This window comes from Taurulus bubalis (assembly GCF_910589615.1).
Source record: "Taurulus bubalis genome assembly, chromosome: 2".
Taxonomy (NCBI): Eukaryota; Metazoa; Chordata; class Actinopteri; order Perciformes; family Cottidae; genus Taurulus; species Taurulus bubalis.
The window spans coordinates 35,463,292-35,477,526 of NC_136590.1; the positions used below are offsets into that span (position 1 = coordinate 35,463,292).

The window sequence follows — 14,235 nt, forward strand, 5'->3', positions numbered from 1 at the left end:
GAAAGAGAATTAAAGACAAATACTCCTTCTTATACACTGATACAAACAGCAAATGAAAACAGATTAAACAAATGGAGAGAAAGAAAGAGGACAACACTTATAAAGCATCATTGCTCCTAATACTGTCAAGACAACCTCCATCTCTGACCCTGACGAGCCAAATACAGAGAGTTTAGACAGTTAGTGGACAAACAAATTGTGTGTGTGTGTGTGTGTGTGTGTGTGTGTGTGTGTGTGTGTGTGTGTGTGTGTGTGTGTGTCCATTAAAGCGGCCAGTTAAACTAAATCAGCAAGTAATGTGAATGCCGAGATTCTAAATGCTAGGACAGGTGCAGACTGAGACTAAATGAGAGAAATGAATAAAACATACTTCTCTCTCTCCTTTTCTCCTTTTCCCTCTGTCCCTCACCCACTCAGCGCACACACACATGCACACACAGTGAGAGAAGTGCACACTGACATTAAGTCGATGGTATATGAATAATTCCCAGTAGTCCTCATCGCCAAACATTGGCTGACCTTTAACACAGGAAGTGATACTGCAACACCAGAGAGCGACAGAGAGGGAGGGAGAGAATAGTGTATTAAAGTAATTGTGTGTTATTTAACACACACTATACCGACCCAAACTTGTCTAAATGTATTCAAATCTGAACCAATTGTATTGCATGGTCATGCAGCGTGGGACCACTTGACAAACCAAGACATTGAGAACTAGACACCCGGCAAGTTTAAGAACATCCTCGTCCACAGACACAGAAATTATGCAAATTTCCACTTTTGATAATGAGCCAGCAGTTTTAACACCTCAATACGAGTAACTTAAGCACCTTTTATCACACGATGTCGGCCGACCAAATTATAGCCAAACAAGATTAAAGGAACAGTGTGTAGCATTTAAGGGGATTAATTGGCACAAATTGAATATATTATGCAAAACTGTTTTCATTAGTTTGTATTGACATAAAACTAAGAAAGTGTTATTTACATAGCTTAGAAAAGTCCATTTATAGGGAGCGGGTCCACCATCTTGCACAGCCATGTTTCTACAGCAGCCCAGAATGGACAAACACAGAAGTATTGATCAGTCTAAAGACATCTATTCCTATCTGAAGGCCACCATAGTTCTATATCTGCAACCTCACCACTAAATGCAACTCAATCTCTCACACCGTTCCTTTAACGAGAAAATTCACAAACAAATGGATTGTGGTGGCTGATGGCACCATCTCGAGGTGCGATTCATAAAAGTAATGGCGCTTATGATATTACAGAGCGCAACATGGCCATAAGGTTTGACAGCTGACTGCAATTTGTCCTTTCTGTGTCTGGTTACAATTAACCATGTGGCAAAGTATCAATGTTGCAGTGGTAGGCAGTACAATGGCAGACAAAAAAAGAAAAATGCCATTTTCCAACCCCGACCTACAGGTCATGACTGACGAGGTACAGAGGCATTCCTTAAAACTGCAGGCAAGGAATTTAAGCGAGACAGAGAGATACTGTATTTGGGGGTTAATATCCAAGTCTGTCAGTGCGGTTGATGTTTTCAAACACTCACCACCAGACTGTGAAAGAAGATGGCGTGATTTGAGGCAGAGTCTGGTCGTGTCACCACTTGGCTATGTGACTATTTGCGTTGATCTTTTGGAATTGGACTGTTTTTGCCAAGGCTCATTTGGATTGGATTGGGTTCAATTTAGCACCAAATAAGCCATTTAAATACGTGCATATAGCATAGGAACACCATGACGCTATTTGATTGGCAGCGCAGTTAAGGTTTCATTTCACTCTTTGAGGGTGGTTTGAGAATTACACAGTTTCTTTTTGTCTTATTTGTTCAGGTTTATGGGCTACAAAAGCCGCACAATCCATTTGTGAATTCAGCCCTGAGAATCTACAGCAACGTTAGCGACTCTGGTTAGTGGCTCTGTGAGACAGTGTTTAGGCACTGCAAAGCTATGAGCTATAAGCCCAATGACAATGCCAGCAGGCTGATGTTTGACTAGTTTAATGTTGACCATCAACACTGTACCTAATTATGGTCATGCCAATAGAGTATGAAGAAAAACTTCTGAAAGGATTGAGGATCTGAAAGAAAGGAGGCCAAAGAAAGAAGAGAGACGAGGACGGGTCACGAAAGGAGAAAGCATAATATCTCACTGTCTATTTTAGATATGTGAGAGAGTGTGTGTGTGTGTGTGTGTGTGTGTGTGTGTGTGTGTGTGTGTGTGTGTGTGTGTGTGTGTCAGACATTGACAGTTGAGCGAACAGTGACATACCAGGTTGGCAGAGATATTTTAGTAACTAGGCCGAGAGAGAGGGAGAGACAGAGGGAGGGAGAGAGAGAGAGAGAGAGAGAGAGAGAGAGAGAGAGAAAGAGAGAGAGAGGGAAAGGGAGAGAGAGGAACACAAAGGCAGAAAAGATGAAGAGATCGTTTAGAAGATCCCCCTGGTCCCTTCATCACATTTCTTCACCACCTCCTCCTCCTCCTCCCTCTCCTCTTCCAGCTGATTGACAGCGCACCCTCCTCCCCCACCCAGCGTGCTTTGATTGACAGGACTCCCCAGACTGAAGCTCTTATCCCCTGAAACAAACCCTGCTCTGCTCCTCCTCACTTCTTTCTCTCCTCTGTCTGCCAGGACAAACCTACTCCCTCTCTTCACCCCCTCACTCTCCTCAGCCTTCTCTTGCACCCCCTTTCTTTCTTTTACTCCCTGTAAATGCTTTCTTATCATGTTCACCTCCTTCTATCGTTTTTCCTTCCTCATTGCACTCTTTCCCATCATGTCTTCCTGAAGCTGTGACCCCTCTTAACCCTATAGATTACGCACACACACACGCGCACACACACACGCACCCACAGGGAACCCCTTAAACCCCTCAGGCTTATGTAGGCCTCTTTAGACTTTGGGAGCACACACACACTGGTCCCCATAGCCCACCTACACACACACACACACACACACACACACACACACACACACACACACACACACACACACACACACACACACACACACACACACACACACTCAAACCGCCTTCCTCAAGCCTTGACACTGATCTAAGCCGTGAGCGCACACTGCCTGAGACTATAACCCCCTGACTACACACACACACACACACACACACATGCACACACAGCCTGAGCCTATTAAGCCAATTGTAGAAGTCTAAACAGGCAGCGAACTGAGCAGTGAGGTAGGTAACCCCTCAGGGCCACAGAGAGAGTAAAACAGAGTCAAAGAAGGAAAGGAGAGAGGGGGGGGGGGGGGGGGGGGGGGGGAGAGAGCAAGGAAAGGAAAGAGGAGGAAAGAGAAGTGAGGAAGGGGGGAAGTGGAAGTGTGGGATTAGAAAGAAATAGAAAAAGAGGAGCTAAAGATGTTGAGTGAGAAAAGACAGTAGGAGATACAAGGAGGACAAACTGAATGGCAGCCACACACACACACACACACACACGCACACACACACAAGCAAGAGGAGGAGAGGTGGATGTGGCTCTTTAGGAGTCAAGCAGGCGTATGATAGGATATCGTTGCATGTCGTTAACCCTATATTAACCCTGCGAGGCAGCGGGACACTCGCTGCACTACAACATGGATTAACTGGGCCACACACACTCTCACACATACATACACACACACACTGGCACGGTGAGCTAGCTGTCAGTCACATGCATATACACACACAGACAAATGCACACAAGGACTGATATCCTCACTGACACCATGCAATGAGCTGTCAATCACATGTGAACACTTTTTTCTCCATTTATTTCACCTGTTTGTACTCACAAATAAACACAGAAGCCAGAAGTGGTTGAATTTGTTAAAGCATGATTAAAACTGGTAGCAGAATTGTTTATATGATGTCACACTAAAATTCATTTTTTATGTCATACAATATTCAATTGTATTTGCTGTTGAAAAAAGGATCGTTGAGACAACATGCTGATGGGAAAGGCAGGATTAGGCTATCTAAAGAAAAGTCTGAACTGGTTTATTAGTTCTCACTGTTTACTCAACATCATGTGTTTCCCCCAATCATTCTCTTCTTTTAACATCCAATGGGAATCTTTAGTGCATAGTTTAGAAAGTGATCCCTCACTGGCTTCCCAGCCAAGTAAACAAACCAGAAGCAGAAGTCGGTGCAATGCAGTGCAGAGCAACTGGTTTCTGTTCCCTGATCTGGTGCTAAATGTTGCTTTTAATCCAGACGTGGGTAACTCCCCCTACAGCCGTTCAGTGATTGGCAATTTGGTTGAATTTAGGAGTCAACCGGTAGAGACGAGCTATGATGTTATACATAAACTGCCCATGACTTGTAAACAACAGCAAGTCTGTTCATTTTGTCTGTGATTCCCCTAAAAAAATCCAAAAGACTAAAATGGCAAAAAGAGATGCTACATGTGAATTCAGTTGGCCTTTGGCTGTTTCCAAGCAGTGACAGACAAAGCTGTTATTTTGACTTTGTCTCTCTCTCCACATCAGCCAGCAGACTTCCAGATGTTGGAATGAGTGGCTGTGAACCACTGCGGAGTGGGTTGGGGTGGGAGGTGGGTGGCTGGGGGGCTACAGGAAGTATCCCACGGTATCCAGGGTAACCTTGACATTCCATCCTGACCAAGTTCCCTGACATCTCCCACAATTCACTTCGCTCCTCTTCTCCAGCCATAAAACTCACACACACACACACACACACACACACACACACACACACACACACACACACACACACACACACACACACACACACACACACACACACACACCATCAAAGCTCCAGACAGTTCAGTAACACACATATTATGATGATATATGTATTTGTGTGTCACTTTGTGTCTAATATATCACTTATTCAGTCAGCAGCCCAAGTCACAACATACCACACACACACACACACACACACACACACACACACACACACACACACACACACACACACACACACCTTCAAGGCAAATGGTGTGTAAGCTGAGATGTCTGAGATAGCCGACAAAAACAGAACTGTGGTGAAAGATACTATAATGTCCTGCAAACACACACACACATAAATGACACGATCGTGTAGCTGTCGATCATGAGGCACACACACACACACACACACACACACACACACACACACACACACACACACACACACACACACACACACACACACACACACACACACACACACAGAATTGTGCTCTTTGAAATAGCTCCGTCAAAGCTCCCTTTGAGACACAAGTGTTTATCCACTTCATAAGATTCCTCTAAACACAAAAATAAGGGGGGGAGGTGAGAGAAAGGAGAGCCAAATCCTTAAAGCTAATAGTGGGAATTAAGGTGTTTGACTGAGGAGAGGAGAGGAGTTTATCATCATGCATGACAACGATAGGAATTATATATAAATAAACATTGACAGAAAAAAAAGTACACTGGAGGCACCTAGAATTATTGTCACATTTGTCTTGGTACTATTAGATTTGATTTGAAAAAATACATGAAACACTAATGTATACATATTTTACTTGATAAGATAGTACATGAAAGTGTTACGCTATCTAGAACATGTGTTGCCTTTGTGGTATTCGATGGAAGACAAAACAAAAACACTTCTACACGTTTGGCTGTGTCACCTGTCAAAACTGTCCTCAATAATTGCTTTTTGGTCAAAAACATGTACCTCTTCCCTTCAAATAATCTGACATTGCAATACCTTGATTACAATGCAATTTGAATTTGTTAATGTGGATTGTAAGAAGCGAGCATCCCCATGTAATAACTGAAGTGACTATCCATAAAACTAGTCATGATCAAGCTAGCATTAATAGCAATGGAAGTCCCTTACACCTTGAAAATACCAGTTATAGACAGGTAGGGGTGGAAGGTATAAAGGTTACAGAAAGTAAACCGGTATTGACTATACCGTGCTGACCTGTGGAGCCTAAATATTGATGTTTAATAAAAAACAAGAATACCTTCAATATACTGCTACTGTCCGTGCTACAAATACATTTTATACCTTTTAGGCCACACCGCCCGGCTCTATAGACAGTTGCGTGTAGTTTGTAGCAGCCAGTGATGAAGTAAGAAAATAATCGCGATACTATGATGCCCAATCTTCACTATTTGAGGCCTTACTATGAAAGGATCCTCACGTGTTAATCTTTAAAACACGCACGCGCAAACATGTACATGCAGAAAAACCTACTCACAGAGGGTTAAAACAATTGCCAAGAAGAAATCAGATTAAAATGAGGTTGGATCTCATTTCAGTTTTTTCTCTGTCACTTTTTTCTTTGCTCATGACCCATTTTTCTGTGCTGTTGCAGAAGAGACAGAGACTGAAAGAGGAGGGGGGGTATGAGGGAGGTATAACTTCAGTCCTCCACCTCGACATGAAGGAAGATAAAAACAGACAGACAGACAGGTAGGAAAAAAAAGTGGCAGTAAAAACGACAGACAGCTTCTGCTAGTAAACAGCTCTGTATTTTGCATTGCGGAGAGGAAACACACACACGTCTGAGCATTGTTTGTTCATTCAAGTCTGAAGATGTGCGTGAGTGTGTGTGTGTGTGTGTGTGTGTATGTGTCCAGATCTGCCGGAGATGAGGTAGTAACTGAGCAGCTGATGTCCCCTCTGCACAGGTTAATGACTAAATTACTGAAGTTAACATGCACATGTAAATAAAGTGTGTGTTTGTGGGGACCTTTAATTCCTGCTACTTTCAGCAACTCACTACCACTGATGATGAGTCGTTTGACTCGTAAACGCAAAGCAGTCGATCTCAAAAGTTTCAATCTTCCTTCCATCAGAAGCCATTGATTCTATCTAAGGAGCGTCTATTTCAGGAGTGACAGCAGATCATCTAAACAGAAACATCCCGTCACACGCCGCTATTCAAACAGGTCAGCATAGTCCATCACCCGGGGCGTGTGTGTGTGTGTGTGTGTGTGTGTGTGTGTGTGTGTGTGTGTGTGTGTGTGTGTGTGTGTGTGTGTGCGTGTGAAGGAGAGACAAAGATAGAGACGGAGTGAGAGACAGTACCTGTCGATGATAACAGGGTCTGAGGGTGTCTCATTACGGTTTCCGCAGCTCTTCTTGTCACAGCACCGGCTACGAAGGAGAAGACAGTCGAAGCAGACACAGTGAGAAAAAGTCAGACACAGGTATACACAGTACTTCATACAATAGTTCAAATTTAGACGTCTAAATGGGAGTGTTACAGCAAATCATGTGCTTTGTCTGTACTGAGCTTTGTCTGAACCCAACACCAAATTCACGCAAATTGATAAAATCTGTCAAAAAAATAGTTTTACAGAAAGTCTAGCAGTTCTACACTGACAATATTTATATGACATGCAACGTGGATCTGAAAGATATACACCAAGGTTTTAGGTAGGTTGTCTGCTGCTGAGCTTAGCCATGTTGCCCATGTTGCTCCAAAGAAAAACGACACAATCGGCCGTTTCAGGAAGTGCCCCAAAATGACAAACCCCTACCCACAGCTATGATTATGAGCTGTGGGTAGGGGTTATGATTATGAATGTTTTCCTTCGGGAGGTCAGGATGGACAGATGAGTCAACACTGTTTGTGGTTCGGCCACGTTGGTTTCTTGTTGAATTTCATTTTGGGATAGGACTTGCCACGATGCATGTCTTTAAAAACACTATATGACAGCTTCCTCTCAATCCTAACTGCACTGACACTCGGGGTGCAAAAAATAATCAATTCTTAGATGCATCGTAATTCTCTCTTAAATGATTATGACTGCAGAAAACTCAATCATCGAAAATTTCAAACTCAATTCTCCAAGTTATGCTCGCCTGTAACATTTCTGTGACACCCTGCTGTCCGTTCCTTACAGCTGCCCCTGAACGCAACAGACGTAATACACGTGCGTCTTGTTTAGGTTCAAGGTTAAATACTAGCAGCGTTTTGGTGAGGGTGGCGGAGCTTGAGCAGCCAAATATGGAGACAATCCGACGTTCACCCCCCGGCTTTAAAGCTAACGAGAACCAGAGCTTTCGCGCTTTGTTGCACACTTTGGAACCGAGATACAACATTCAGCTCAACGTTTTTGCAGACACAGCGATACTCAAGAACCAAACCAAAGCTAAAGTCATGGAGTCACTGAGGAAAGCGGAACGGATGGTAGTAGTAACGCTGTGTGGACATCCGTCGCTACAGAATCTTGTGTGATCGTAAACGCGCACTTTATCACCGTATGTACAGTTTTATCACATGTTCCAGAAAGGGTTATTTTTGAGTGCAGCTTGTTATGTCAAATGACTCAGAACCTGCTGTGTTTTTATGACAAAGATGCTGCTACAGGCCCTATTTTAGTTATTTTATTGTTGGTTCTCTTGTTGTAACCCTCCAGTGGACACATCTCTTATTTGTGACTAATTTTGAATGAATAAAAGATAATGAAAGAAAATTCATCTGTTTTTTTCTTTCATTATGAATCATTATAAATATGCAGTGTTTTTAAAATAGCAGATTGTCTCAGTGAGAGCAAAAATTATGTATCGAAAACATTTTGATGCATCAATAAGAATCGATAATCGTTTTCATCAAACCCCTTTGAATCGAAATTGAATCGTGAGGAGCCTAGAGATTCCCACCCCTAACTGACACACAGGTGAGGAGGATTGAAGAGGCCTGAGGCTCAGAAGAGAAGGAGAGGGTGGGATGCGCACACACACACACATACACACACACACACACGCACACACACACACACACGTAAAGAAAAAAAAGAAAAGTGGCATGCGATCCAAAATTCACACATATGTACTGGTAGTCTGTCAAAGCTTTCTTGCGTGCATCAATTATGAATAAAGGTGTAAGCAGGAGGGGAAGCATAAAGCCGGGGGGGAGGGAGGGAAGGAAGGGGGGGGTGACGATGAAGAGTGAAAGGATGAGCGTGGGAGGGAAAGCTAAAACAAGAGAGTAAGAGCGAGGGGAGGAGAGGGAAAAGGAGAGGTTTGGGTGGGAAGAAGAGGAAGGGGAGACATCTCAGGTTTCCCACCGTCACAGATGGCAGAGGTGGAAAGAAAGAGACTGATACGCTACACCTTATACATTGTCTCCTATTTGCTGCTCTGCCTCTCTTTCTGCTCTCCCTGTCATTTCCTTTCTGCTGCTCTATGAACTGGGTCAGTACGCGGCCCCTGCACCAGCGAGCAGATAGACAGGACGAATGGGGAAATGGGGAGCACGGGAAAAGAGGAACGCTAAGCGGGCTAGGAGGGAAGGGAATGATGGGGGGGGGATGGGGGGAGGGTCGATGAGATGGGGAGATTAAAGAAGGACAGTAGAGGAAGAGGAGACGGGAGCAGAGTGGAAGATGTTATAAATGGAGTTGTGGTGGAAAGGAAAACGAGGGGTGGGACGAGGGTAATGTAGCACTTATTGCTCTGGATCCTGATGATCTAATCATCTGCTCTCTCCCCCTGAATGTCCCTCTTCTCTTTGCGTGCGCACACACACACACACACACACACACACACACACACACACACACACACACACACACACACACACACACACACACACACACACACACACACTTTTAAACAATAGAGTCTCAATAGTGATTTGGAGATGCCATTTTCAGCAGTTCTATATGTGAAGATGTCTGCAATAGCTTTGGTTCAGGTCAACTGAAACAATTGGTCATTTAAGCAATTTGTGGATCAATAAAAAAGGTTCCAGCTTCTCAAATGTGAGAATTTGCTCACATGTTCTTTTCTCTGTTTTGTATCAGGGTAGATAAACATTTTTAACAAGCCATTTGAAGACGTCATGTTTGGGGCTCTTGGAACCATTTTCTGATATTTTATTAGAAAGCTTCCAAAGAAACCAAATATGTCAGGCTGATTTGATGAACGAAATATCAAATATATTTCCATTTGACAGAGCGGAAAACCTTCTCTTTGAATATTTCACTCAGTGTCAACGTCATAGCTTCAATAAAGAGCTGGAACAAGCTGGTATACATAAACTATACAGTAAGATAGAGTGAACAGGGACAACTATTTGTTAATACAAAGAGATGAATTCAAACAGTATACATCTACATCTATTGTCCAATACGGAGTGAAACCTTTCATGTATTCGTGCCGGAGCTCAACCAGGTTTGAGACGCAGGTCTGTGTGTTGGCAGATTGGAGCATATGGCTAATAGCACCACCATGACAATGAGCCACACTGATTAATGGACACCCTGAGCTCTTTGTGTGTGTGTGCATGTGTGTGTGTGTATGTGTGTGTGTGTGTGTGTGTGTGTGTGTGTGTGTGTGTGTGTGTGTGTGTTCTACGTTGCGTGTTGTGTGTGAGGCCCCTGCTGCAGAATCAGCATGTGAGAACACGAGGCAACAGCCATAACTTTGACCTCAGTGGCTACTGCAGAGAGGAAAGTCTTTTCACTCGCCGCAGAAGTCCTTTCTGCACTGCTGCTGCACTGTTGCTCCCCCAGAGGATGTGTTATTAGAGGCCTCTCTACTGTACATTCAAGTTCATACTGTACATGTGAGTCAAAACAGTTTATTCATGTCCACAATGCATTCACCACATGATGAACAACAATAACTTACGATAAAATCTGTATTTATTTATAAATTCCTGGTAAATCAAATCAGGTTTCCAAAGGGTTTTCCACAAAGCTGTGCAGCTGAGCTGACTGCCGATTATTCAGTGAGCTATAGAATAAAATATTATTGTGCCTGATTTCACGGCTAAAATCCCTGCTCGTGCATATAGATGAACCCCAATTTATATTGTTACGGTTAAAGTTGTTCAGTGACAAGGTCAGGGAACAAGAACAACTTAATTCATGTGCTAAATTTGAATTTTTATAACTGTGGTTTCATGAGGGAGCGTGCATATGCATACTGCTTTGAATATATGCGTGTGTGTGTGTGTGTGTGTGTGTGTGTGTGTGTGTGTGTGTGTGTGTGTGTGTGTGTGTGTGTTTGTGTGTGTGGGTTTGTGTGAGAGAGAGAGGGACCCTGCCTATATTTTATAGTCACATTGTAGAGGAAGGCCCATTTGTTAGCCATGAAACAACAGGAGGGTTCAGATTGACTAATGAGTTTCTCTGTGTCCTAATTAACCAGGCGTCACACACACACACACACACCACACATGCATCCACACACACACACACACACACACACACACACACACACACACAGACACACAGACACACACACACATTTTCGCTTGTATAGGATAGGTTGGTAAAATGCCTCCATAAATAGATTTCTTTCCTCCCAACCTACTTCCGAAGAAATTCATCTTTAGATTATAATTAAAGCAATGACTCTGAGAGCTAAAACTCATCTTCTTCAACCGATATGGCTCCATGCGTACATGTACGTATGCGCCTGGGCCTGTATGTGTGGGGGGGTTAAAGAGGGTGACAAAATAAGGAATGTATTGAGTGCAGAGAGTTGATTGGTGAGAACTTTCTGCAGACGAACAAAGTATGTTGAAGGAAAGAGGAGGGGAATGGAGAGGAGAGAGAATGGAAGAAAAAGTAAAACCTGGAACGATTGTTTGAAGATAGTTTAGAGGGGAGGAAGATTTGGGAAGAATAAATAGATTTGATGCACCCGTTCTCACCTGCACATGATCTCATGTGTCAGCAGCACTCTGCACATCTCTGGATTCTTGTCTTGGCCTTCATAAATAATTGCCTGTTAAGAGAGACACAGAAAGAAAACACAGTGTGAGCTCATACAGCAAAACTGAACAAGCACAGAGCTCAAATCCAGCAAATAGTCAACAGGGTGTTGGTTTCATGCCTCAGTCGATAAGTCAACTAATCGGTTGTTTAGGCCTTAGTCCACTAACATTTATTTGGGCATTTATTCTTTCATGTAATGCTTTTTCATGCTGAAATACTAATTTCCAAGACATTCATGAGCACCTTTCTGGAAAATACAAGATTTAAAAGGGTGTTTTTGTCCAATTCTTTGTGGAGAAACTTAGTTTTACAGATCTGTTGATTAAATCAACTCATCAATTAGTCGACAGAATCGTATGAGTGTTAGTCGACTAAGAATTGATTTAGTCGAGGACAGCCCCTGTTGTGTGCATATTTTATCACAGCAGACAAATAATTCAGCTATAGGAACAAAAATAAGTATTTTTTATCAAATGCTACTCAAGAAGTAGTAAATTATGCATTTGTTGGGACTTTTTAACTCTGAACTCTGACACTGATCTGAGTGAGTAGAAATGGCAAAATGTTGCATGTGGGATTAATTTAAAATAAATACAGTGCCCAAGCTCATCATAATAAAGGAACATGTCACCAACAGTTTGGCTCATAATGGAGCTCTATAACACAGAGGAATAAGCAATTGTGTGCTTTAGATAAACAGACAATGCTTGTTAAGATCAATTCATTGTTGGTTTTGATCTTGACAACAAGAAAAAAATAAAACATCAATAACCATATCCTTCAACGTCTTATTATGAAAAACTTAACTTCAAATCATAATTTTGAAAAATTCAGACGGAACATAATTTGAGGCCACAAAGCATTCAGAGCCTCCGATGGATGCCAGTCATGGTCTGCATCAGTGCATCGATGCATAAAAACAAATTTGCATGTTTTCAGACCGCTGCACTCTAAACCTAGCAAACTGGTGAGCGGGGAGAACTATATTTTGCAGCTGTGGGGAAACACAACACAAATGACAAACTGGGAGGAGTTAGATTTGTTTCATGCTTTAGCTGCGGTGCAGCCTACATTTACTACGATTCCTATTATCAGGGGATGCTGTGGGTAACAGGTTAGTTCCCACATCACCTCAAAGCGCATGTAGTTCAGCGGTGACACTTCTACTTTAAAGACAAACCCTTCATCGCTGCACTGGAAGTATGTCACCCCCCACACACACGTTTTAGAAAATCCCCAAAACACAACAAGAACAATATCCCATCTGTTCACACGCTGCTCAGGTCTAATATGAAAAGCAGTACGTTATATATTCACAGAGCATTGGCCACCGTTTCTGCTCCTCGTGAGGCATTTCAGCTGTGGCTTTACCTGCTTCCGCTATACAATCTTCCTGCTTCTTGTCTAAAGCTCAGAATAAAGCGAAAGCACAAGTCGCACACCACTAAGCCATCTATCAATCAATACACACGCCCCGTCTGTCTTTGGTCTATTCCAGTCTGTTTGATCTGTCGTTCCAAACTCCAGCAAGTCTTACCGAGTGACAAGTTCACTTCTCTCAGGGAGCGGTGAAGAACTTTCACTGTCCTCTCTGATCGTCTTCAGCTGAAGGTTCAGACTACCTGCTGCCATCAACTGAACACTAGTCTGAGTTTCAAATGAAGGTCATTTAGCGAAGTGAACGCTTAACAACTTGTGCTGCTGATCAGAGATGGTCCACATTCTACTTTCAACAGTCCAGACTCAACAATCAATGTCCTCAACTGAATTTATTTATTCTACAAAATAAATATGGTTTGGCCACAATCGGTTTTCATTATTCGGTCAACATTCGACATTAGTCATTGGATAAGTGACTGTCTCTTCTTTATTTCTAACTATTTGATCAATAAATGCATCACCGCAAACTGTAATGCAAAAATGCCTCTGATTGATGCACAGCCATTTCAATTTACATACACACACTCTGAACATATCTCATTGTAAATTTGAAATCAATAATTTCATTCTAAATTGTGAAACCGTTGGTAAAGTATGTTTGAATACGAACATAAAAAGGAATCATTGATCATCCTTTTGACATGTAATAATGACTGAGATATCATTGCGATAATGGTTGAAATGTGCATGTGATGAATCGATGGTGCTGGAGCTGTATATTCACAGCCGCGCATAACGACAGCTGTTCATACTCTTCTATCATGTTCGAGTCCAAGGAGAGTTTCCTGTTTCCTGGTCCTCTCCGTCTGGTATAACAATTACACAACCATTGTCTCCGTCACTTTACTCATCACAGATCTCCTTAACTCCTCATGCCCAGCTTTAAACATACACACTACCGCCACGCAGTAACATTAGCTGCTTCTACATTGAAATAGGTGCTAACATCGCCAGCATGCTAATCGCGATTAGCATCTGGCTTTACCATCAATCACGCAGTACAGATATGACACAGGCATATTAGCCTTCTGTGGGTTACAATATGTCTGTCAATATGGTAAAACCTTGCATCCACCAAAGTGATAACAGGGCTAACTTACTCTCCAGCAG

General features: G+C 42.7%; 1 protein-coding gene across 1 annotated transcript in view; it reads right to left on the reverse strand.

The window, feature by feature from the left end:
* Positions 1-14,235, reverse strand: part of LOC306753610 (transcription factor COE1-like) — a gene marked incomplete at both ends in the record, with an annotated part of 75,277 nt that overhangs the window by 53,604 nt on the left and 7,438 nt on the right. Inside the window, 2 exons of the mRNA XM_079237499.1 lie at positions 7,037-7,105; positions 11,622-11,695. Coding sequence (XP_079093625.1) covers positions 7,037-7,105; positions 11,622-11,695 — 143 coding nt within the window. The remainder of the gene's footprint in view (positions 1-7,036; positions 7,106-11,621; positions 11,696-14,235) is intronic.